Source organism: Diadema setosum, chromosome 9 (genome assembly GCF_964275005.1).
Source record: "Diadema setosum chromosome 9, eeDiaSeto1, whole genome shotgun sequence".
Classification (NCBI taxonomy): Eukaryota; Metazoa; Echinodermata; class Echinoidea; order Diadematoida; family Diadematidae; genus Diadema; species Diadema setosum.
The window spans coordinates 3413816-3437716 of record NC_092693.1 but is presented as its reverse complement, the minus strand read 5'-3'; the positions used below and the strand labels follow the sequence as shown (position 1 = coordinate 3437716).

General features: G+C 40.5%; 1 protein-coding gene across 3 annotated transcripts in view; it reads left to right on the top strand.

Moving 5' to 3' along the window:
• The window catches only part of LOC140232473 (uncharacterized), an 81584-nt gene extending 59802 nt beyond the window's left edge, over nucleotides 1-21782 (top strand). For all 3 annotated transcript variants that reach the window (XM_072312565.1, XM_072312563.1, XM_072312564.1), the window contains exons 3-4: nucleotides 9458-11766; nucleotides 13694-21782. In XM_072312565.1, coding sequence (XP_072168666.1) covers nucleotides 9511-11766; nucleotides 13694-20317 — 8880 coding nt within the window. In that variant the 5' untranslated portion in view covers nucleotides 9458-9510 and the 3' untranslated portion in view covers nucleotides 20318-21782. The remainder of the gene's footprint in view (nucleotides 1-9457; nucleotides 11767-13693) is intronic.
• Nucleotides 21783-23901: the final 2119 nt, after the last annotated feature.

Here is a 23901-nt window from a genome sequence, read left to right as displayed (position 1 = left end):
ATGAAATGCTGGTTAGTATTTGTTTTTAACAGTGCGTGCTGTACATCTAAGATTTCATTGTTAAGGTTTTTGTAATGTGGCATCGAGTGATGTTCGTTATTACAGAGTTTGTTTATCCAATTGAAAAAAAAAATGTTTGTTATTCCGAAGGTTAGTTAGTCTGAAGGTTTGTTAATCCAAAAATTGAATAGGGTTCATTAATAAAGAAATGGAAAAGGTTTGTTATTCTGAAACTGAAATATGTAATTGAAAAACAGGTCCCTACTAACGAACCTGTGGAATAATGAACCTTATTTCATTTTACTATTCATTAACCTTTGGAATAACAAGCCTCATTTCATTTTGGGAATTATAAACCTTTGGACTGTAATGATAAACCTTTGGAATAAGAACTGTAATCCATGATAATGTACCATAACTACCACAGTGAGAGTTAAAGGGAAATTTATCGTACATGTGTAATGCACGTATGTGGATTCAGAGAATGCAACAATATCTGTAGAAGATGTCAGTGAAGTGTGATGAAAATTAGACAATCTGTTGAAAAGTTTTGGTACAGCAATTTGATGGATAAGCAGACTGCATTTGTTTGTGATGTCATAGTAATGGAACGATTTCTGAAGAGATTCCCACATGTTTTCATTTTCTTGTCATAATGAAGAGCACTTGACTCAACTCATTCCAGAGGCAGGGGGAATGATATTGCCCTGAACATATGTGTGTGATAAATCTAGGAACTGTGTACTTATCGTAACAACTTGAATATTTTGTGGAATACCCTGAATTTTTTTTTATAACATTCCACGTTCCATTATACGTCACAAATTATTGTAGCCTTCACATCGAGCGTTGACTGCTCATAGATGTAATAAAAACTGAAATTCATAACTGTTTAACAGATTTTCCAATTTCCTCTAACTTCACTGCTGCATTCTTCTATCATGTCTGCATACACTAACTAAATACCTTTTACACGTTTTGGGGGGTCAATTCATCTGTACTAACTTGTACCCTTTTGTGAGTGGTATAACAGGCCATCTGTTTACACATTTTATGCTACATTTGATGAATACCTAAATCTAAAAACAAATGATTTACTCTGTAGTGTGTACTGATGAGAATTCTTGTAATTGTACGGTGCACAACTAGTCAGTGGCTAACTCACGTGAACATAAGTGGATCGTCTGCTTTGCAGACTGCCTTTTAACCCCATAGTTTGTTGCCATGCGGATACTTCAAGAAATAATACAAGTGATGCTACCATTACGTTTCACATGACGAAAAGTTTCCTTTTTTGAAGTTGCATGATGTTGCTAGGAATTGGAATTGGTCAAATAATGAGATATGCTGTTTTTGATACCCGTTCAATGTATGAGAACCTATGGTGGCCAACTGTGGCAACTTGTCGTGTGCTTATACAGTAGTTCATACTCATCTGACAACAAATTTGTGTGCATTGGGCAAGTAGATGTGCAGGTTACAGTTGGGAGCATCTTCCATGTACTGCTTGAAGCTGGTTAGGCATTTGTATCATGGAACCATGTACATGAACTGGCATTAAATTTTAGTTTCACGCAGAATGCCAAGTTGTCTGTGAACAAAATGAAAATGTTTGCAGAGAAATCTTATCTCTGAAAGTCCGACATAACACAGTAAATCCTATGCACAGACCTTAGGGTTCTTTCAATCCTTGACTTTTATAGTTCGTGTCAACAGTGTTCCGTACAGAAAAAGCCAATAAAAACTAAAGCGACAGGGATCTACAACACTTCTCTGTTGTTTTTGCACTATAATGTTTGTCAAGTCATAGGTAAGTGAAAATGTTATTCTAAATAAATGTTAATAAAATAGACGTAAACTGTACTTTGGGAATGTATCATCATAATGTTCCCTTATGCGTAAGCTATTCTTTTGCTCCCATCGTCCCTGTTGTGGCTGCCGCGTGAATTGCCACTACCCACTTAGACATGCAGTCGAACACACACGCCCAGTTCCAGCTCGAGGGAACCTATGGAATGTGAAGGAAGCAAAGGTCAGTCAGCCTTGCTATAATGCTATTGGCTAGCGCTCCTCGTTGTCGTCGCTCTTCCCGTAGACTTTTTTTCCCTCTCTCCTCACTCTCCTTCCTCTGCGCCAGTCTCCCTTCTAACTCCCCAGTTCTTGCCAAAATACAGCCAACCTACATGTACAAAAAGAATAAAAAAAGAGAAAATGAAAGGAAAAAAAAGAGGGAGAGGGTGAGAAACAAAAAGCTGCCAGACTACTTATGTGAGGCATTGCTTGTACTCAGGCTGAAGGATATTGTTGTGCAGGAATATTCCATTTTGTGCGGGAGGGGATCGAAGGTGTGTTTTTTTTTTTCCAAAGTTCTTTGGAGATTGACTTATTGAAAACCTGATTCCTGTCAGAAAATGTAATATGTACTGCTTATTTTTGTTGTTGAAAGAGATGGAATATTACAGTATGTTGTCTATAACTGATGTGACCGTGAACATTTAGTACATTGCACATTACTTTGAATATAGGCCTATTGCGATGCTTTATGCTTTTCTCGGACTTACAGATGGTCATGTTACTTGTCCCATAAAGTAAGTAGGCGTATCCTTTCTATGGGTGGCTATACATGTATCTTCATGCAACGCATTGGTATTCTAGTGTATTTCGATAACAGACTTGTGTGTTTGCACCTGTATTGAGTTTTTTTTTATTTTTTTATTTTTTATAAGATCAAATTAGACATGATGACAGTATGGCAATCAAGATTTTTTTGTGGTAACTTGTAGCAAATAATCCTAACTAGAAGTGTATAGACAACTGAAGAACATGTAGTATTGCTGAGCAGTGCTGTGGAAATATCGTTTAATGTTCATGATGACATGTAGTGATCCTAGATCTCCTGATTATCTGTAAATTTACATCTTCATGTGGTAAATCTTTTATTTTAATGTGTTATTTTTTAAGGGGATCTTTTTTCAACCTCTCCTTTTATACCGTGTTTCATGTAAACATATCTTTTGACTTTATTCAGGCAAAATTTGCATGTACAAGGAGGTCATCGAAATCCACCAGAGTTTTTAGGCGTGAAATGTACATTGGTTTGTATGATTGCCAGACTTCAGAATAGTGAAACATGTTGGCATACATGTATACGGCAAAATGCAGCCGCTGCGTGTAAGAACCGTAGAAGCAGAAAAGATGGCTGCGAGATTTCTCATAATGCATGCAGTTCGAGCGGGAGTGTTCGCAAAATAAGATTGGCTCGGCGAATTTGCGCTGGCACCCTGATGGTGAGTCATTTCCCAGAGTAGGCAATTACCCATGCTCTGACAGTGCTTACGCGTTGTGAGTCTTCTCCTCCCCCCCCCCCCCACACCTTTTCTCTCTCTCTCTCTCGCTCTCTTACCGTTTGGCTGTGTTATCGCGTGCTGGAAATGGCTCGCACTTTGGTCGTCATATCTGCTGATTAGACAAAGAAACGTACAATACGTGTGGAGCAGTGATCCCCATGCCCACAATTTAATGCATGGAATGCTCAATCAATGCGCATAATTACGACATTTTTGTGATGTACAAACTGTTTTTAATGCATATCTGTGGGTTAAGCAGTAGCGGAAGTCTTGTCAGACAGTTTGTAAGTCTGCAGAGCAGGTATACTATGGTTTCAGATACATTTGTAGTACCACATGCTGTTAACTTTCACACAGCGTTATCATTTTTCGTGATGTTGCAGTTTTGAATATTTTGATATGTTGGTAACACTGAGACAACACATACGTGTACAACATGAAATGATACATTTCTCACGTTTTAAAGTGTTTCACATGTCATTTGTTGTCTGCTTCTATTGTCTGTTTTCGTTTCTTATAGTAAAGTGGGAATGTCTGAAACAAAAATCAAGAATCTTCCCCTTTCGTGAAGAACCTGATTTTAATGAATCATGATAGAAAGTTTTTGTCATATTTTTTGCACTAGGGTTTTGGAAACAAGTCTACTGCTAAAACCAGCAAGCGGTGTGGGAATCCAGAGTCAAATTTTGCCTGTTGCTTGCTTTTCAAACTGTGCTTTTATTAAGCGTAATACTTAATTTTTATGTCTGAGCAGAGACTTGTACAACTAAGTATTAAAGTTTTATGCATTCATTTGCCAAAATTCTCTGTTGCTCAAGCAGATCTATGCATTGTATAGAGCCATATTATATCAGTGGCTTTTATAAACGTATACAATTAACTGAAGTATGCATTTTTTTTTTTACTTATGGAGGCAGTAACATGCATCATCTCTCCTGCAAGTCCATGGATAAGTGTTACGTCTTTGCCTTTGATGTAGAAACATTATTTTATACAATTGACAAAGGTTGATGAAATTCACGTTACACGATTGCAGAATTGTCACGTTGCATATGGTTGCAATGCCATATGGTGCACTGTAGCCACGATCCAGCTATGGCCGTTTTCACTATGCGTTTTCAGTCTCGTGCATGAGTAATTTCCTGGTGCTTGTGATTGTGTGCGCACAGCACATGTCCCCCCCTCCCCCCCCCCCCCCCACCCGTCATGTATGGGCGGCAGAGAATTAATTCACACTCTACATGGCAGCAGAGTACTGCCAACTTGGTCAGTGGTTTTAATTATGCTTCCCCCAAATCAACTCGGTGGACCATTCTTTGTGTTTGCTTTTCGATACTTTTTTTTTTACAGCAAACTAATTATAGATAGTGAAATGATAAAGAGATTAGACATTTAGCACAGAGACCTTGAAGATGCTTCTCTTATGTAATCAGTATCTTCTTACATGTTCTCTACCATTTCTTTTGTCATTTATGTATGAAATAATGGATCTCGTGCAGAATCAAAGTAAACCACAAAACTGTTCACTGCATGATATGTGCATGTATTTCGTAACTTTATTAGACTGGGAAGAGCAGAAAGAAATACATACTCTATGTGCCGTATATTCAGCAAGTCTAATTTTTCACGAATCAGAACTTCCCAAAAATTTCACGAGTTGTTAAATTCGCGATTGTGGCATACAGTACTGAATGGAAAAGTGTATGAGTGCACGTGACATTCATGACAAGATCAGCCTTAACCTGTTGAGGATGAGTCTTTAGTATGCTCGGGCATGTGTCTACGGAAAATGCATGTTGTGGCAAAATCAGTCCATCCTTAACGGTTAATATTTTTGCATGTTTTTAAATTTGTAAACAGCAATCAACTCACAAAATTTGCGAAAATAAAAGCCTCACAAAATATTTGGCGTATACAGTTAAAATGATGCTCACTGACACAGAATAAGAAATGACAAAAAGTGGAATGACGTTTACCTTGTCATGTTATGCCATGATATGCATTCTGAGTATGATCCTTTTTAGTTTTTTTGCCTCATGTCCCCCAAGTGCCAGCAGGTTTGTGAGAAAGAAGATTATTAAAGACTGACTGAAGTGGTTCCAGAATTGAAGCATTCACATGAAATTATACTTTAACCTGTTTAGGACAGACTGATTTTGCTACATAGTACAACACACATTTTCTATAGACACCTGCCGAAGTATACTCGGGACTCATCCTTAACAGGCTAAAACCAGAAATGTTTGCGTGCATTGTAATTTGGGGAATTTTGTGAGACCCAAGATTCACGAAATTAAAATGCACGCAAACGTTCTTGTCTACACTATATGCATTGAATGCCAAGTGGCAATTGATAAAAATTTCATGCTGTGAAAATATCTTGCTTTACAGTTACTGCATGTTATGATTTTCAATTTGAAGGTTTCAAATGAATCTGTATATCAAATTAATGATTTTTCACATATTTTAAAGAACCAGACCAGTTTTCAATGACAGTCATGTCACATGACCAACTCAAGATCACGCTAGGCTTCTACACGTATTAGCCATTCAGTTCGTAGGAGAGTGCAGCTACAGCGCAAGCAGTGGTGCTTGAGGCCCTGCTACCCGGCAGCAACTGGCCTTGAGCATGGCAACGTATACAGATGTAGTAGATGGCTGCAGGCGACTGCACTTTATGGCCGACAGCACCATAAACACGGTAATACCAAAATTCTTTTTAATACTTGTATTGGCTGTTACGCCAGCAAACTTACAATTAGGCCAACCTTGAGGATTCGGGGGCAGTCTCCTGGAGAGAAAAAGCTGTTTGATAAAAAAAAAAAAAAAAAAAAAAAAAAATTCTGATTGAAGGAATAGGCAAAAATGGCCTTTTCACCTTTTGGCCTATTGATTGCTGTCCAGGCCAGGATTTTGACCCCTTATCACAGGCATGTGGAAGGGAAGCCATCAAATTTACCCCGCCCCCCCCCCCCCCCCCCCCCATCACAGGCTTTTGGAAAGGAAGCCTGCTAGCGATGTACAAGCAGCGTGATGTATGTGCAGCGCATGTGGCGAAATGTCCTGTGAAAAGCCCAGCTTGGCATGCTTTGCAGCAAGACATGCACATTAAGTGCACTTGGGAAAATTGGGGCAAACAGCAAGGAGCAACATTCCTATTTCGGATTTTTTTTTTGGGGGGGTGGGGGTGGGGGCAAGGGTTGAAGCTAAATTTATTCGGGAACCCCTTGCAGGATTGTTCTGGAAATATTAGAAAACTACCCGTGATTAAAGATATTTCCAGAAACATGCTAAAGATCCCCTATTTCAACGATTTTTTTTCAGGATTTTTCCCCCCTAATTGAGGCCCCAGCATATCATTTAAGTTCTTGTGGTACCGTAATGTGTTGCACAAAGAAACTGCCAATGATATGTACTGGTAGCTGATTAGCATAGCCATCATTTCCACTAAAAATATGGGCATGCTTACATTGGAAAATTTTTAGTAAATACATGATTTTTCAGCTAGATGTATTTTTTTCGCGTCGGGAAAATCCGCAGCGAGCGCACCCTTTGCGAGATGTTTATGGATGAAAAGTCTCATTGGTAAACCACACGTGTGTATTACATACTATTGAATCTGCGTGTATTGTCTATGCGGTTCCAGTCGCATTGTTCCGCTTGGATGCTGTCCTGCGGGAAGCTGCTTTGATTTTGTCCCTCAAAGAGGGTCAGCTTTCCTTTGTCGGTCAAGTCTTTCATCCTTTTGTTTTGGTGAACATCACTAATCGTCCCCACGCTCGCATAGGAATTGCGCGCAGACAAAGACCTGCCGACTTCAATAGAGTACCCCCACCCGCAGTCCGCTTAGACAAAAGAAGGATTAATAGGCTCTTCCCTCTCAAGCGGACAAAAGACACGCCTTCCAGGGCCCGGGACAATTACTTTAGTTTCAAATACAGGATCTGGGACTAAAGGACTCAGATTTGGGAATGAATTACTGAGGCAGAAAGAGAAATTGCGAAGACAAAATAAACTGCTAGTATCGTTGGAATCATACAATTATAGAAGGCAATTTTGTTATCATTTGAAAGAGGAGATGTTGCTCTAAAACTTTCTCACAGAGTCAAGGGAGCGTTCTCTGGAAGAAAAAACACGACTGACTCTTTTTTGCCATACTACACAAAAATTTCTAATTTTTTTTGGATGTAACAATTATTTCTGCAATATTTCAGGTTCAGATAGATATTATGGCAAACTGACTACATGACACGAAAGAACAAACATTTCTTGATATACATTGTGTAGAACTCAGTTCAAAACAGTCAATAGTTTCAGAGATATGGCGGTTTTAAATTTCATTGGCAGTCCAGTTTCGAAACGTTCTGGCAATAGGTAAAAACCTCTGGCACGTTAAGGGTTTTGGGCCTGGCCCATTAAGAGTTAATATCTCACAGGGTATTCAGACACAAAAAATTTATACTAGAACGATATAGCTATACCAAAATGGTATAGCTATACAATGAATTTATACGTCTGAACGATGACTGATGAAACGACGTATAGGGAAACGACGGTCAGAGCATTGTTTCGAACTAGAACTCGATAACGAATTAGCATTTCTTGTGCGTCTGAACATATGGTGACCATAGAACGGTTTAACTGGGCGGGGCTTAATGGGAGCGCACACGAAAGGTGACCCCACAGCTGTCACCCATGACTATAACAGCATGTGCATTGGGAAACTGCACATCTCTACGACATTTCCCAGAACGGTCGAAATTAGTGTCTGAACCGTCTGTCGGCTATATGATGATTCTTTATACGTCGTTTCGTTATCGAGTTTTGGTATAAAATAGCATGCGTCTGAATAGGGGGTCCATCCTGATTCCTGTTCTCGCACGGTGCTCATCCAATTATTGGGAAATGCTTTAGCTAGAACACTGCTTAAGTGCAACAAATTTCAATGTGACAAACTTTTGGCGTGTTATTATTACCACTTCATTGAAGCCAGAAACTGCTCTGATTGGGACACATTTTGGCTGAACCACTTCTGTTGTCCCTAATCAGTGCCTGTAAATGATAACTAAATCCATAGAAATAGTCACAGGGATTTCATTCCCTAATGGAAGGATTATTTTACAATGTATAAGCAATCCCAGATAGATTCCACTGATAGCACAATTTATTCCTTGCCATTGGGATGTAGGAAGTGGTACTGGTGGTCATATTGAGCACTGTCAGCCTTTATGCATTCATGCGCTTGTGTGCAAATATGGAGAGTCACCTTCCTCACATAGGGTGTGTTCAAACACTATTAGGCAAACCAAAGTGAACTGAACTATTAATGAATACTGTACTGAACTATGCCATATTTGGGGTGTTCAAGCGCTCTGTTGAGAAAGGGTACCTCATGAGTTAAGTTTAGTCTAGGTCATGGCTGTTGGAGCAGAAGGGTCATTCACCTAGCACGCTTGAGCTACTTACAGAAGTCTGGAACAAAGAGAAATAACTCTTTGTATTTTGACGTATGTGCATGTTACGCGCATTCTCACAAGCGAACTTTCGGTAGGCTTTTGGTGCCCTTTTGGAGCACATCGGGAAGTGGTCCACTTTTGGCTCGGTACAGTAGGTACAGTAGACTTTAGGAGCTTTTGAGCACTCCTCTGGCACAGGTACGGTACAGTTTGCTTTATGAGAGAGCTTTAACACACCAATAGTCTTATTCTGTGTGTATCAGAAAACATAAAGTGGGTGTGTTTGTGTGTGTGTGACAGACAGATAACAAAAGAGAAATGATGGGAAAAAGACAAAAAAAAAAGTTGTGTTCATCACTTTGTTCCATGCATAGTGTATGTTGTTCCCTTGAATACTATGCTGCTTATTTCTCTAGATTGGCAGGGTCATAGGCGTTGTGACCTGATGTATTGTGAATTCTGAAGAGGATTATTTTGCAAAAGAAATGAATGAAGGCTTGTCTCAGCTTGTTTACTGGATTTGTAGTTTGTTTTTCCTTCCAGTCACTTGTTTCTGGTGTTGAGATAATTGTTCCCACCATTAAGATATGTCAATAAATGTTTAGAGCATAACTAAAACTTACACTTCCACACATTCTAATTTGTATCTTTCAGAAAGTTGGAACATGGGTAAGCAGATGAGCCCTGTCTTGTAGGTAGAGTGAGATATGGAGTCCTTCACCAGTCCATGTGGACCTCTCCACCACCCTGTCATGGAGTCACCAGAGTCACCACCTCCTGTGGACCAACAGAGTATGGAGTGTGAGCGCACATATACAGACTCAGATGAAGTGATAACATCTGTAGTCACAGCAGAATCGGGCAACAACTACATAGGTAGCATGACTCTCACACCACCTGAGACAGACAATATCCATTCTTCAGAGGAGATGGCTGATACAACGTTGAATACCCAAGCAGATGGTGAAGAAAATCATGTCTATCAGCAGGCTGATGAGAGTGTTGGTTCTTCCAAAGCTGGAATCAGTAAAGCAGTTCAGCAACTCTCACTGTGTGATGATGATTCTCCAGAGGTGGTTGCATCTTCAGAGGAAAGTCACAGCTCAAAGGGAAGTATGAGTAATGACCCCAAACCATCCAGATATGATGCTCACTTTGTTGACACAGATGGCAGTGAAAACTTAGCGGGAAATAATGATGAAGGTGTAGGTCAAGTCACATCTTCAATGCATGTTGCATATTCGCATTCTCAGATGACCTGCGAAGGGAGCAGTGACAGTTCAAAGCAAGAAACCATAGAGCCTGTGTACATTAACTGTGAACCAGAAGCTGATCCAAAATCTCCAGCTGAAGTTGGAGAAAGCAGTTTGTACACAGATACTGGTGAAGAGGAAAATGGTGTCTTATTGGAACATGGACCTACTCCAGAGATGGTTAAGATTATTTCAACAGATGAGGTAGAACAGACCATTGAAAGCAAATGTGAAGAAACTGGGGGTCAGTATGTTTGTAGGGATTCTCCTCTAGAGGCAGATGGTACCAGTGATGCCTTGTTGCCAGATGCAGCACCTTGCAGTGCAGGAGATGAAGCCTTGAGTCCAGAAAGTCAATTATCATCTGAACTTATGCCAGAGAAGTGTACAGCAAATGAACCAGAAGAAGGGTCCGACAAAGAGTGTGTTCCAGCTGGGTCCATTACGGTTAAAGAGGATGTAGCACATTCAGATATTGAGACCTGTGCTCCAGCCACAAACACGGAACCACAGTGTTCATCCCTCACGACTGGTTTATCAGATTGTGATGTCACTGCACATTCTTTGCCACATGACTCGTCAGAGATGGATCAAATCAGAGAGGAGAAAGAGGAGACTTCAGATGAAACATTAGATAGTAGTAAGAGTGACCAACTGGATACATCATGTGACACATCCAACTTGACCACTGACAATTCTGATAGTAAACTTGCCATCCCCAATGACTCTGACATGTCCGTACACAATTCATCCGACAGCAAGGACAATTCATCCGACAGCAAGGACAACTCCTCGGCATCCCTTGTACAAAATCTTGCCCAAAGTGACAGTCCATCTGGATCTGGTGTTGAAGTAACAACCAATTCTCCTCCTGTGACGTCTCAAGCAACTAAAAAGTCGAAGAAGCGTTTCTCGCTGGACAATCTTCTGGCCAGGGTAGATTCTACAAGTTGCACATCTTCGAATGATGTATCACCCATGAAAAGCAGCGAAACTTCCATTCCCAGTGTTCAGTCACAGTCAAGAAGAAAGATATTCAAACAGAAACCCCCTACTGTGTTACTGAGAGTCAGCAGTTCATGCAGTGAGGATGACAATGGGATGACAGAAGATGAAATGGATTTTGCTAGTGAAGCAGTGGATTGCGATAATGCTGATGGGAAGGATGAGAAACCAAGTGATGTTACAATGGACACTGATGAGAAGGGAGATACTCAAACTGTGATCTGCAAACCTGTAAGCAGTATGTTAACAGGATCTGCTGCACAGAAACGCAGAGGGGCAAGCTCACCACGTATCGCCCCTGTCATTGAAAATCTTCTAGACTCTGCGTCAGACATCACTGATTTCTGTGACATAGCAAGTAAAGTCTTCGATGGTGGTGAGCCTCCAAGGGACCCAAGTCCTGTAGAAGTAACAGATGAAAATGCTGGCATTGAAGAATCAACATTAATGGATTGTTCATCAACAGCTTTCCAAACCAAAAGTGATGACCAACCTATACCCCCACTCAATATGCCATCAAAGGTTATGTTGGAAGAGCCACAACAGCATCAGACTAATCAGCCAGAGTCAGTTCTTCCAATGAATCCAGCAGTTGTTCAAGGAAAAGCAAACACTGACGCATTCCATGGGAATAACTCCCCACATTTGTCCCGTGCTCTATCTGGGACAGTGGCCAGAAATGATCCAAAGCAAGCCTCCCAGCCGGTAAGCACTTTGTGTTGGTGTAGTGTAATGTAAGTACATTGATAGACTTATTCTTACAGTTTGGTTTGAATATAATCACATGTTGACAATATAACTTTGACCATGACTTTGGTATCAAGTGTGGAAAATTCATCAAGTTTTGAGCAAAATGAAATCCAGGTCAGACATCAGAGGTTAAAGGGACTGTACAGTACTGGTTGTGGTGGGGATTCATGTTTTGAACATTCCTAAGTGAGATAATGAAAAGCCTCTTATGAAATATGAAAGAGCATGTAATTTTAAGAAGGATTCAACGTTTATTTGATGAAAATTGGTTTTTAAATGGCTGAGATATCAAAAAATGCTAATAATAAAAGGCGACATGCCACAACTTTATTAGGGTCTCTTTGTTTCACCTTGTGTTTGGACATCTCAGCCATTTCAAAACCGATTTTCATAGAATAAACTTTTGATACCCCTTAGAACTGCATGCTCTTTGACATCTCATAGAGTGGTTTCTGAATATCTCGCAAAACGTTAAAAGCTAAATCCTCACGTCGACCAGAACTGTACACACCCTTTAAAGAATTTTATGCAAAATTTTTCTGTGTCAGTGCTTTGAAATTGACACCAGGACCCTGGTGCATAAAGCTGTCATAACATTACAGTTAATGGTAAGTCTGAAATCAATGGTAACTGTCATAGCAACACTATTTCATAGCCAATCAAAACCAAGAAATCATTGATTGTTACCACTGATTGCAGAGTTTTCATTAGTCAAAATGTTACCCAGAGATTTTCATAGGAATTTGACATGACTGTGCAAATATTTTCATTCATGAGGTTAGCACATATTCAATTCTGGAATTATGACATTTACACACACATAGTAACTTGAATATTGAATGTCATCCAGTTGGTTGGGCATTAGGTTCTTTTTAAAAGGACAATATGATAGTATAAATCAAGAATGAAATGGTAATGTTGATATCATGGGCCATAAGGAGTAGAAATATCTAACAGAAATATCCTTTACCCCGTACTCGTGATAAGTGGAGAAAAGCAGAGTCTGTACAGTACATCAGATGCCTTAGAAAGAGAGCATGCCTCTGAAGAATGTGCTGCTAAATATATTTTGCTGGAATTTTAACCTTCCTGTGGCTTACTTTTAGTTTTTCAAATACAGTTTGGTTTATGTCTTCACCTTGAAGGGTGGCAGAGGTGTTAAGTTTTGGGATGTTCATCGATCCTCCCTCTTTGTTGTTATTTTGAAGAAAACTGTATTCTCAGTATCCCCAATATTAAAAAAAGAAAAAAAAAATCTTGGCACAGTTATAGAGCATTATCACAGATTCACTGTGGCATAGCTTGGATGGCATTGTCAATTCCAGTTGTCTAGAGTGCATCTAAGACACATGTGATACAATCAATGCAGTGTGCATTTCTTTGATTAATACCCTTTTCCTCAGTTTGAATTTAGCATTTACGAAGAATGCGCAGCTTTTCAATTTTACTGATTTCCAGCCATTAGAGCCATGGGTCCTCACTGTGAAGCAGCAGTATGCTGGTCGCATGATGATAAGCGAAGACATTTTGAAAAAAAAAAGATAAAAGAAAAATCCTCAATATATGCTGTAGCTGGAAAAAAAAAAAGTCTGTAATAGTGGGCCTTGTTTTGTGGAATTAGTATCAAATCAAGTCATTACAAAATGGAATTATACCGAGATTGTTGACTAACTTTCTGAAGCTTTACTCTACTCTCCTGTGGCTGTATACCATGGCAGCATATTTTTTTTTTTTTGTGTGTGTGTATATAAAATTGGAGAATTTTCATGCGTTTTATACACAGTTGAGCGTGAACTACAGTATCTTCTTTGTACTATTGTGGTCATTTCTGATTGTTATTATTATTTTTTTTTTTGGTGTGTGTATATTCTTTCTCTTTCAGAATACTGGAATGCCGGTTTCCCAGAAGACAGTATTGATGCTTCAGGCAGGGGATACACTGAAGGTTGACATGCATGGCAATCTTCTACTCTTCAATGGCCAGGGTAAACAAACAGCATGTGTCAACAGCAGTCTAATCAATGGCATTGTCCTCTCGAAAACCGTCATAAAGGCAGCAGAGCAGGCAAATAAGAGTACTGATCTTGGTTTGCCTCGACCTTCCCAGTCACCCGTTTCTGCTGTAGGGCCACATCACCAGACTCCAAGTCAGCCTCCGCCATTGGTGCCAGCACCTTCTCATCCTCCTCCTCCTACATACGGTCAGCGAAACCAGAGAGACCCAGCCTGGAGGGCGACTGATCAGAATGACATTTCTGCTGCTGCAGCAACGAAGGCCAGGCACCACAGCACTGATGATGCGGACACTGTGTCTGCTCGCTTTAGGCGTGGAACTGTGAGGAGCCTGATTGCATCGAGCACCTGGCTTCCGAATAATTCTCCACCACCACCACCACCTGCTAATCAGGTTGTACATGTTCCACAAGCCCAGCATCCATACCCAAGTCTCCTACATAAAGCATTAGTTGAGCAGACACAAAATAACCTGCACAATGTTATGTTAGCTCCAAAGCAGCAGAAACAACATTTGCAGCCACAGCAGCAGGGGGAGAGGCATCAGCAACCAGAACAAAAGCAGCCACAGCCCAGTGTTCATTCCAGTTCACAAGGGCAGGCTCAAGCAGTAGCACACCTTTCACTCCAGCAAGATCTGAAGAAGCAGCAAATGTTTATCCAGCAACAGCTTCAGCTTATTCAAAAGCCACAGCAGCAAGGCTTTGACGTTTCTGTCTCTCAGCAAAATATTCCTACTGTCAATAATGGAAGGCCAGCTCCTCAAGCCAGCCTGCAGCCAGGGGCATCAGGTGCTCACCATGCAGTAACTATTGATCCCAGACCAGCCATCAGCAATGCCACACACCTCCAACAGAAAGGAGTTACTCTCCCATCTCCAGAATTAAATCAGCCAAATGGAAGGCCAGGTTCATCTCATCCCATCAAATTGCTAACTGGTATTGGTCAAAATAATGCGTTCCCTCTTCTTCCTGCAGTTCAAGAGCAGACTCAACCAGGTAATGTGGAACCTGAAAAGGGAACTGAAGCCAGCCCTTCTGAGTCTCCAACAAGGTCACCTGCCAGGTCACCGGCCAGTAGTGGCCCACTATACACAACACAATCAATTGACAGTCTGAAGCAATGTGAACGCTGTAATCGGCTGTTCATGAAAGAGGAGTCCTACGAGAAGCATCTGCAGACAAGTCCACATCACTGGGACCTTTGGAAAGAATTCCACCGCAAGAAACAGCGTATGAAGTATATCTGCACACAATGTAAGAAGATTTTCATCAATAGGGATGCACTGCTCTCACACAAGGAGTACTATCATAATCGAAACAGGCCCACTCCCAATGGTAGATTCTTGCTGCGATGTGATTTATGCCATCTCAGGTTCATGGACAGCAGGCAGCTGACAGCTCACTTTACCAAATGTCATCCTGATGCTCCTGTGCAAAATGATAAATCACCAGCTGAGATACTTGCTTCCAAACTGGCAAAGGAAACTTCAGACACCAGTATATCCACAGAGCAGGAGCCAACTAGAAATGATAGCCAAGCTCCATCTACGAGTGCAGCTGGCGCTGGGACTTTCAATACTGAAACACTTTACAGTTTCCAAAGTGCTCGAGGAAGGGGACGAGGACGTGGGAGAGGAAGGGGACGAGGAAGGCGTCGGTCACTAAAGTTACGAGCTGAGTATGGAAGCAGAAAGCTAGCCGAGTATGGTGGTAAAGGGAAATTAGAGTATGGGGGCCGCATCAAGATAGAGTACATCAATGTTAATGCTAGAACTGGTGCTGGACGGCAGAAGCGAAGAAGTTCCGATGATGGTCCATCATTTGTCATATTGAAAGATCCCAAGGCAACAACCACTGATCTTGTAGGACAATTTGGCAAGTATGAGCCTGGAACTCTGCGCCCATACAAGTGCAACTTGTGCCCAAAGAATTTCAACTCCACCCATTGTCTTCTTGAACATATTAAGATCCATGTCAAGCCATACTCATGTGGTGCCTGTGGTATGAAAGCGTCCAGAAAAGACAATGTTGCAAAGCATATTGAACTTGTTCATGGTGGTCCAAAGTATGTACCAAAAAGGCAAGTTTATGCAGAAAGTACCCTTCTTATGAGTAAACGTAAGAGGAAAAAACTACTAAAGCGTCGACGCAAGAGGCAGTCCACTGAAAGCAGGGGTTACAGTCAAGAAGAAGCAGCAGAAGTAGCTGGATATCCTGCAGCAAATACTGAACAAGAGAAGGAAGATGAGAGCAATAATACAATACTGGACTCTATACAAGATGATGCGAATTTTTCATCAAATGTCGATGCCAGTGATGCTACAACAATCAACCCAAACAACCCTGCAGAGATTGAAGACTTTGCTGATGCTGCTGATAATGTCATGGATGCAGAGGAAGGAAACAGTGCTACAACAAACTATTGCAAAGATGCACAACATTCAGGTGGAAATACAGTGGCTGCTAATGACAATGAGGAAGAGAATAATTACCCTGTCTCTGTGCCACAAAGCCCTGAGACACAAGCTTCGAATAAAACTGAAGTGGGAACCAAAACTCTCACAGAGAATACTGCTGTAGATAATGTCAAGGAGATCCTCTCTGATACTGCCCAAACCAGTGCCAGTGATGACAGAGACAAATCGTCAGATGTTACTGTACCAACTCTTACTGTGCCAGAAAGTGAAGAGCAAGTGAAGTTGAAAAATGGAGAAACTCAAAACTTGAGCTCAAGTGAAACAGACAAACAAGAAGTATTGACTGAACACATGCCTCAACTGCGTGTTGCTATTTCAAGAATGGAAGATCTCTTGAAGAAGTCTGACCAAGCGAGAGAAACTTTAGGAGATGAAAATGGTGGTGATGAGAATAACCAAACTCCAGAGTCTGAGCAGGAAAGACAAGCTGATGTTTCAGAGGAGAGTGAAAAGAACAAAACTGATCTCGGTGATGTCAACTTGACAGAAACAGAAACTATTCCAGCTAAGGAAACAAGCACAGCTGTAGACACTTCTCCTGAAAAGTCTTTCCAAGAGAAACCCCCAGTGCACAGAACTGTTGGTGACTTTCTTCTAGATATGACATGTGAGGATGTGACCAATGATCAGGAAGTTGATTCCCAGGATGATGAATCAAACCAGAATGATAGGAAAGATGAGGCTGAGGCAAATAATTACATGCTGTTGAAGGAGGATGTTAAGCTGAATGATGAGAAAATATCTGGGAATGAACCTATTGAGGTCGAAGACTCTGTAGAAACCACTTCTGAGGAAAATTATGCAGAGAAGCATTCAAAGAATAGTGATGAGGTGATGCCTGTGATTATATCTGTTGAGTCCTTGAAAGGAACTGAAGATGCCACTCATAATATTTGCCCTGGAAACAAGCATACACCAGTGAAAGCAGATTCTCATCAACAGCAGCAACTCCAGTATTCACAAAGGCATGGAGTAAACTACCAGATGCAAAGTAGTTTGGTTAGAAATGTAAATCCAACCCAGAGGTTTCCCCATTCACACATGCAGTATCAACAACACATTCCTCAGTATCCATCAGTTGGCCTTGTAGATGGTGGAATGCAGCCAAGATTGTCTATGCCCGTTGGGTTGCATGCACAGCAGCCAGTGTTGTTCAAGCCAGAAGCAAGAATAGGTAGTGTTGAACAGAACCCCTATATTGAAGCACTACAACAACAGCAGACAGCTAACCCACATTTGCCAATGGCTCATCCTCATCATTTGCCACAGCATCCAGGATTGGTGCATTCCCAGGTACCTCCTGGTGGTGCAACACAGCAGACAATGTTTATTCCTCGGACTGCAGGTGCTGTTGGGTACCAGATAAACCCAAACCTAAATCCATTAGGTCTCGCATCAGCAGCTGCTGCACAGGGTATATCTATGCCACTGAATGGACAACCCCTGAATATACACACTCTTCCAACAGCTGCACCTACACAACCAAATTTGCAGAGAGCTACGGGTCCTATCACTCTGGTAGCACTTCAACAGCAGCAGCAACAACAGCAATTGTTCGTCCAGCAGCAGCAGCAACAGCAGCAGCAGCAGCAACAACAATTAGCTCAACACCAACATCAGTGGGCAACCCAACAGCTGATGATGCGAGCTCAAGTCAGCCAACAGGGTCTTCAGCAGAATGTGGTTTCAAGTGCACCTTCTGTGCAAACACAGATGTCACAACACCTACCCCATGATTTGGCCAAACCTATCTCTCAGTCTTCCATGAGTCATCAGCAACCCAGACCAGCATATTCTAGTGGTTATGATAGATCTGCCAATGTAGTTGCTCCTCCTCCATATCCAGCTTGGAAAAGCAAAGAGACCATCGATTCCCAAGGGCAAAGCAACCAGTCTCCAAGGCAGGTTGATACAGTTTCTCCCAGCAGAGCCCTACCATTATCATCACCAAATATTGTACAGCCAAATGTTATCAAACCAAATATTGGACTGCAGTCTGACAGTGAAAACAACTTATCACCAGTTATCACTAACCCCAGCCAAGAACTGCATGCTGATGCCTTATCACATAATGCAACTGCAAGAGCCCCATCAAATGCAGAGGCACCTTCTTCAAGCAACTCTCCTACCAAATCACTTAGCATTGCCTCTGGGGATGAGGTGAGTGGTCATCTTCATTCACCACCTGCTGGCAGCACTGTGACAGGCCAAACAGCAGCAAAGCCAAGACAAAGAGCCAAATGGCCACGTTCACCTAGATCTGTGAAACCATTCCAGCACAAGATTGATCCAGAACGACCATTCATCTGCCATATCTGTGGTAAAGGTTTCAAGCGCAGAAACAACCTGACTGATCACGTTCGCACTCATACTCGCCCTTATAAGTGTGGTGAATGTTCATTTGACACAATTAGATGGCAGTACCTTGCAGAACATATGAGAAAAGCACATGGCTTTGCTGGTGATGCCAAAGACCTTGAAATGCTGTTCAAATCTTCATCAAAGAAACTTATTCCTACAGATCGCATTCCCATTGCCAGCCTAACACCAGCAAAGACAATTGGGATCGGGCAACTTCCCGCTGCCCCCACAATGATAGGAAGTGATCTTTCCAGGACTGCTCCAGTCCATACATCTATGGATTATGACTTTGATCTTGTGGATTTCTTTGGAAAAGATGTGGAACCAGGAGAAAGTAAGTCTAATGAAGAAACCGCTTACAACTCTGAACAACAAGCAGTGGAAGTGGAAACTCCAGTGGAAGAAAATACTAACACAACAGACTCAGATGCTGTCCAACCTATTGAAGCTGCAGTGTCAGACCAACCCAAGGATGACATGATAATACCTGGGGATGAACAGCAGGGTAGCATGATACTTCAGCCAGAATTGAAGGAAGTAGCTACTCCTCAGGTGATTGGATCTGATAGTCAGTCACAAGAGGAAGCAGAGGAACCAGATGATGTGCCATACCGTGATGATGATGATGATGAGGATTATTCTCCTGTTCCAAGAAAGAAGCGGAAGATTCCCCGTGGCCGTAGAAGGCGTTTTCACAAGCGTTGGGCTATGAAGAATGTCTTGGCCAAGTATAAGCAGAGAGGGAGACCCCGAAAAAATAAAAATCCAGCTGCTGCTGTGGAAGCACCAGCAGTAAGTGTTGAGCCTGTGCATACAGATGCAACTCCTGTGGCTGAAATAGATGTCAGTGTACCAGCATCTGCGGTGCAAGAAAATGACATCCCTTCTGTTTCTGGTGAAGTAATGACTATCTCGGCTGAAGGTGATCAGGATCTAGCCAAGGAAGAAGTTGCAGCCATACCAGCAAATGTACATACAGAAAAAGCAGCAACTGATGAGGATGAGATTCTTTACACACCTAGTGGCAGGCCAAGACGCCGTACCGGAAACTACAATCCAGGTCACCTGGAACATGGCACAAATCCTGAAGCAAACGAGTCTCACCACCAGGAGAAGAAACAAGTAGAAATTGCACCCACTCCATCCAGGAAGCGTGGTCGCCCACCAAAGCAGAAAAGCAAAGGGAACCTTGTAATGCGTATTCGCATGAACTCGGGGTCTGATGACAAGCCACAACCTGAAGTTATTAAGCGAATGTCACCCAAGGCAAATAAGGAGGTTGACATCATACTTGACCCAGATGGGGGTATTCAACTAAATGAGTATTTTACGATTATCAAGGATCCTCACAGACCATATGTCTGCACCATTGGAGATTGCTCTAAGAGTTTCAAGAGTAAGCAGCACATGAGGGAACATCTTTTCACTCACCTTAGGCCCTATAAGTGTGACCACTGTGGTCAAGGATTTGCTCGGACTGACTATCTTGCATTCCATATGAAGGAGGAACATGGTGTGTATCCTACCAAGGAAGAGCTTTTCGAGAAAAGGAAATTGGCCAATGCCAGGGCCATGAATTGTCGGTATCGTGCAGGTAGCAAGGACAAGCGTAGGCAGGCTTTATACGCTGGTGTCATTGCAGGTACCGAATGAGTTTCTTTTTTTTTTCTCTCTCAAGGTAATGTTGTACACTCTCTCTTGACCATGGAACATTGATGGACAAATGGCTTTAAATGGTCACTAACTAATAACTAGATGGATATCTGATGATGAACAAGTTATGAATAGAAACTGTCCTGAAAAAGAAAAGGTTATTTTTTGTTTTGCCAAAGTCACCTTTCCATCCTTCTTTCAAAGCAGACAACTGTGTAAATAGGGGTTATGTTAATAATGGTGACCAACTTGTTGACATTCTGGCTTGTCATCAAGGCAAAGAGAACAGCTCTCAGGTTACCTATATCTGTCAACTCAGATACTATGGCTTGCCAGTATGTTTTGTGATTCAGGAGAAATCTTTGTAAAGGCATAGCCATGAAGTATGACCACCATTATGATCATCCTTTAAATATGGTATGCCTTCGTCAGCAAAATGCCCCTCCTGTTGTTTTTGTGTTTGTTACTCCATTGATGCTATCACACCTCAAGTCATTTTGACCAGTGTACAGCCAAACATGTTTGTAACAGCCAACAGTTATAAACTGTAGGCGAGGGAACCGAGAATTTACCAGGCCAATGAAAACAGTTTTCTATATATACAGGAAAGGTATGCCCAATATAGTCTCTCTACACTCTTGACTGTTACAGATGATGGCTTTGTAGACAAGTTTTACTTTACTTTGTGTGTAGAGATGTGTTGTTTTTTTTGTTGTTGTTGTTGGTGACTGATGTTATGTGACATTTACCCCTCGTATGATCAAGAAATGCAGTTGCAGTGCCCTTGTCCAAACTGCTTGATCAAGCAACAGCCACTAAAGAATAAAGGCATTAGCACTGTGCTTTATTTTCCTTTAAAAATTTACTTTAGCCCGAGATGTAATGAATATCTTGCCTTTATTATCAGTATGCACTCAGATGACTACAAATTTGTAAATGTATTGATAAGGTTTACTTGCTTGGTAAAGCAACAGAGTTTGCCTTGTATTAGTGATCTAGATGGGTCCTGAAGTGGGTGTTGATGTTGCTGAGAAGTCATGTTTAGAAGGCGATTTAATCTACAGCATTTGCACAACAGCTGTCAGCAGTGGTGGTGATGCAGTCTGCACACACATTTCGTATAGCTCAAATGTGGACCAGAACTATCACTGTCATTATTTAAATCAATTAGTCTTTTTTGCTTCCATTTGCTATTGTTTTCGTTTGCGTAACACATACGTAAGCTTTCTTCCACTGTCATTGGAGAAGACAGATTAAGAACATCTCTGTGTTTGCTTTGTGTGAGACTTGAAGGCATGATAGTAAATTAAAAAGAACACCTGTATTCTTAAAGCATTGATGGATCAGAAGCCTAGTCACAGTCATAGATGTACATTGTAGCCTTGTGTCCGTTATGGGTAATACACCATTCTGGATGATGGGTATTGCACAGATTTATTTTGACACTTTGCAATGTGGCTTGACCTTTTTTTTTTTCAATCATTGCTTATCATCTATAATCTCTAATGTTTGGAGCATTACTGTTGTTTTTTTTAATACTATGAAGGAACTTTTCCTGTTGTGTGCTCCCTTAAAATCTCATTAAAGAAAGGAAAAGAAAATTAGAAAATTGCATCTCAACTGATGTCATCAATAGACCAGTCGTGTAATGCGATGTCTTTTCACAGTCAAGTGTGGCTGTCAATTGTAAAACAAGAGTAAAACATTCCAGATGATTTTAAAGAGAGAGTTTCTCAATACTTGAGAGGTGGGAGGATTTGTATGTGGTCCTGCAGGATTTGACAGGTTTTTCATATATTCTGCACAGTTGTGTTCTAAAATTTTCTTATTTTTTTCCAGACAGGAATTGAGAAACCATCCAACCAAACAAACAACAACACAAATGGTTTAACTTGTTGCTTCATGTCACAGAGTCTGTCAGAAAAATTGAGTGTCAAATATATTTCATGCTGAAAATGAAAACTATTTGCAGCAAAATCTTTACATTAACAGTACTGTACTTGATTATCAATGTGAAATCATGATAATGTGTTCAGAATATTACTACCGTAAGAATGTGGTTGATCTTGTCTTTGGAAATTTTATTTTTGTTTTCTTTTAAAGACAGATTCAGTATTTTGTGGCATGTTCATTGCTCTACGAGTGGACACATCTGTTTTTGATGAATACAATTTCAAGACGTATTTTTTTTTTAAAGTACAGGAGTGCATGAAAAAATTGATATGCCACTTTAAAAGCAGTGATGATAATATACTTTTTTTTTTTTTTTTTTTTTTTACTACAGGATGAGGCTTACTTCAGAATGTTGCTTCATGTAAATCTGATATGGTTGATGTTGAAATCAAATTATTCAACTAACCATCAATGGGAAAAAGCCTCCCCCTTATTTTTTTCTTTCTTGGTAGCTCTGTAGTGCTATGTTTACTATTTTATCTGCATAGAATTTTGTGTTTCATGTTTGTATGTAAATAATCCATGTATTTGTGTATAATGTTCAATTGATGTTTCATTTAAGCGTGGTATTCGACTTATCATGATTTGTGTTGAATTTTATTAACTTTTTTTTTTAGTGTAATTATTTTACTCTTCACTGTTTTGCTTATCAAGTTCTTTGCTATATTACTTGTGCCTTGAAATCATGTCTGTTACAGCTTGAAGAGGGATGACTTTAACAAAGTGCACTTCAGTGGTTGATCAAGAATTCTCTGTGTGTCCAAGTAATATCATTTTAATCTTCAGCCATTTTTCAGCGTGCATTATTTGAGTTTTTGTTTCAATTCTGAGAATCCCCCTTTTTTATATTTGTTTGATTTATTTTATTCCAAAAGTGCCCATGTAGTCCTTTCTTGCAAGCGTCTTATTGACTGAGAGCTACCTGCTAAAAATGGCAAGTTCTCATTCCAGTGCAAAGATAAGGTATAGGCCTACAATGGAGGGATAGCAATAAATACCTTATAATATGTTGGATGTATTTTTGTAACATGAAATTTATTTATCATTGATATTTATTATTGATGAATTTGGACGTATCTCACATTTTATTCATTAGAATTAGCTGTTTGTTCCTGAATGGAATATCAAACTAATTTCAAAGAATGTTTGAATGAGAATAAGATTCATAGAGAATGAGATACAGTTATAGAGAGACTGTGTGATGATGAAGAACATTTGTTGTTTCATAGTTATTAAGCCATAAAGCTGCCGGTTACTTTTTGTTCGTTCATTCAAACTTATGCATCTCTATTCGACTTTGAAAAGGAAAAACTCAAATGTTAATGTGTAATTGTCAGACCTCGGAAGATATGTGCAGTGTGTTAGATGTTTTGTGTACAAACATTGCATGGTTTGAAGCATTCAGTGACATGTCTCATATTGGAGGTTTTCTGTGAAAATGCTGTTGTCGTTTTCAGTAAGCGACAAAGTATTTGCAAAGCATCATGGGGAGTCTTTATGAAAATGTGGTCACTACATTAAACAATCAACATACTGATGTATAAAAGAGCTCTGTGATATTTCTCTGATCATCAAATAACCCCAAGAGATATAGGATACAACATAAAGGTGCCTCAAACATTCCAAGTAAA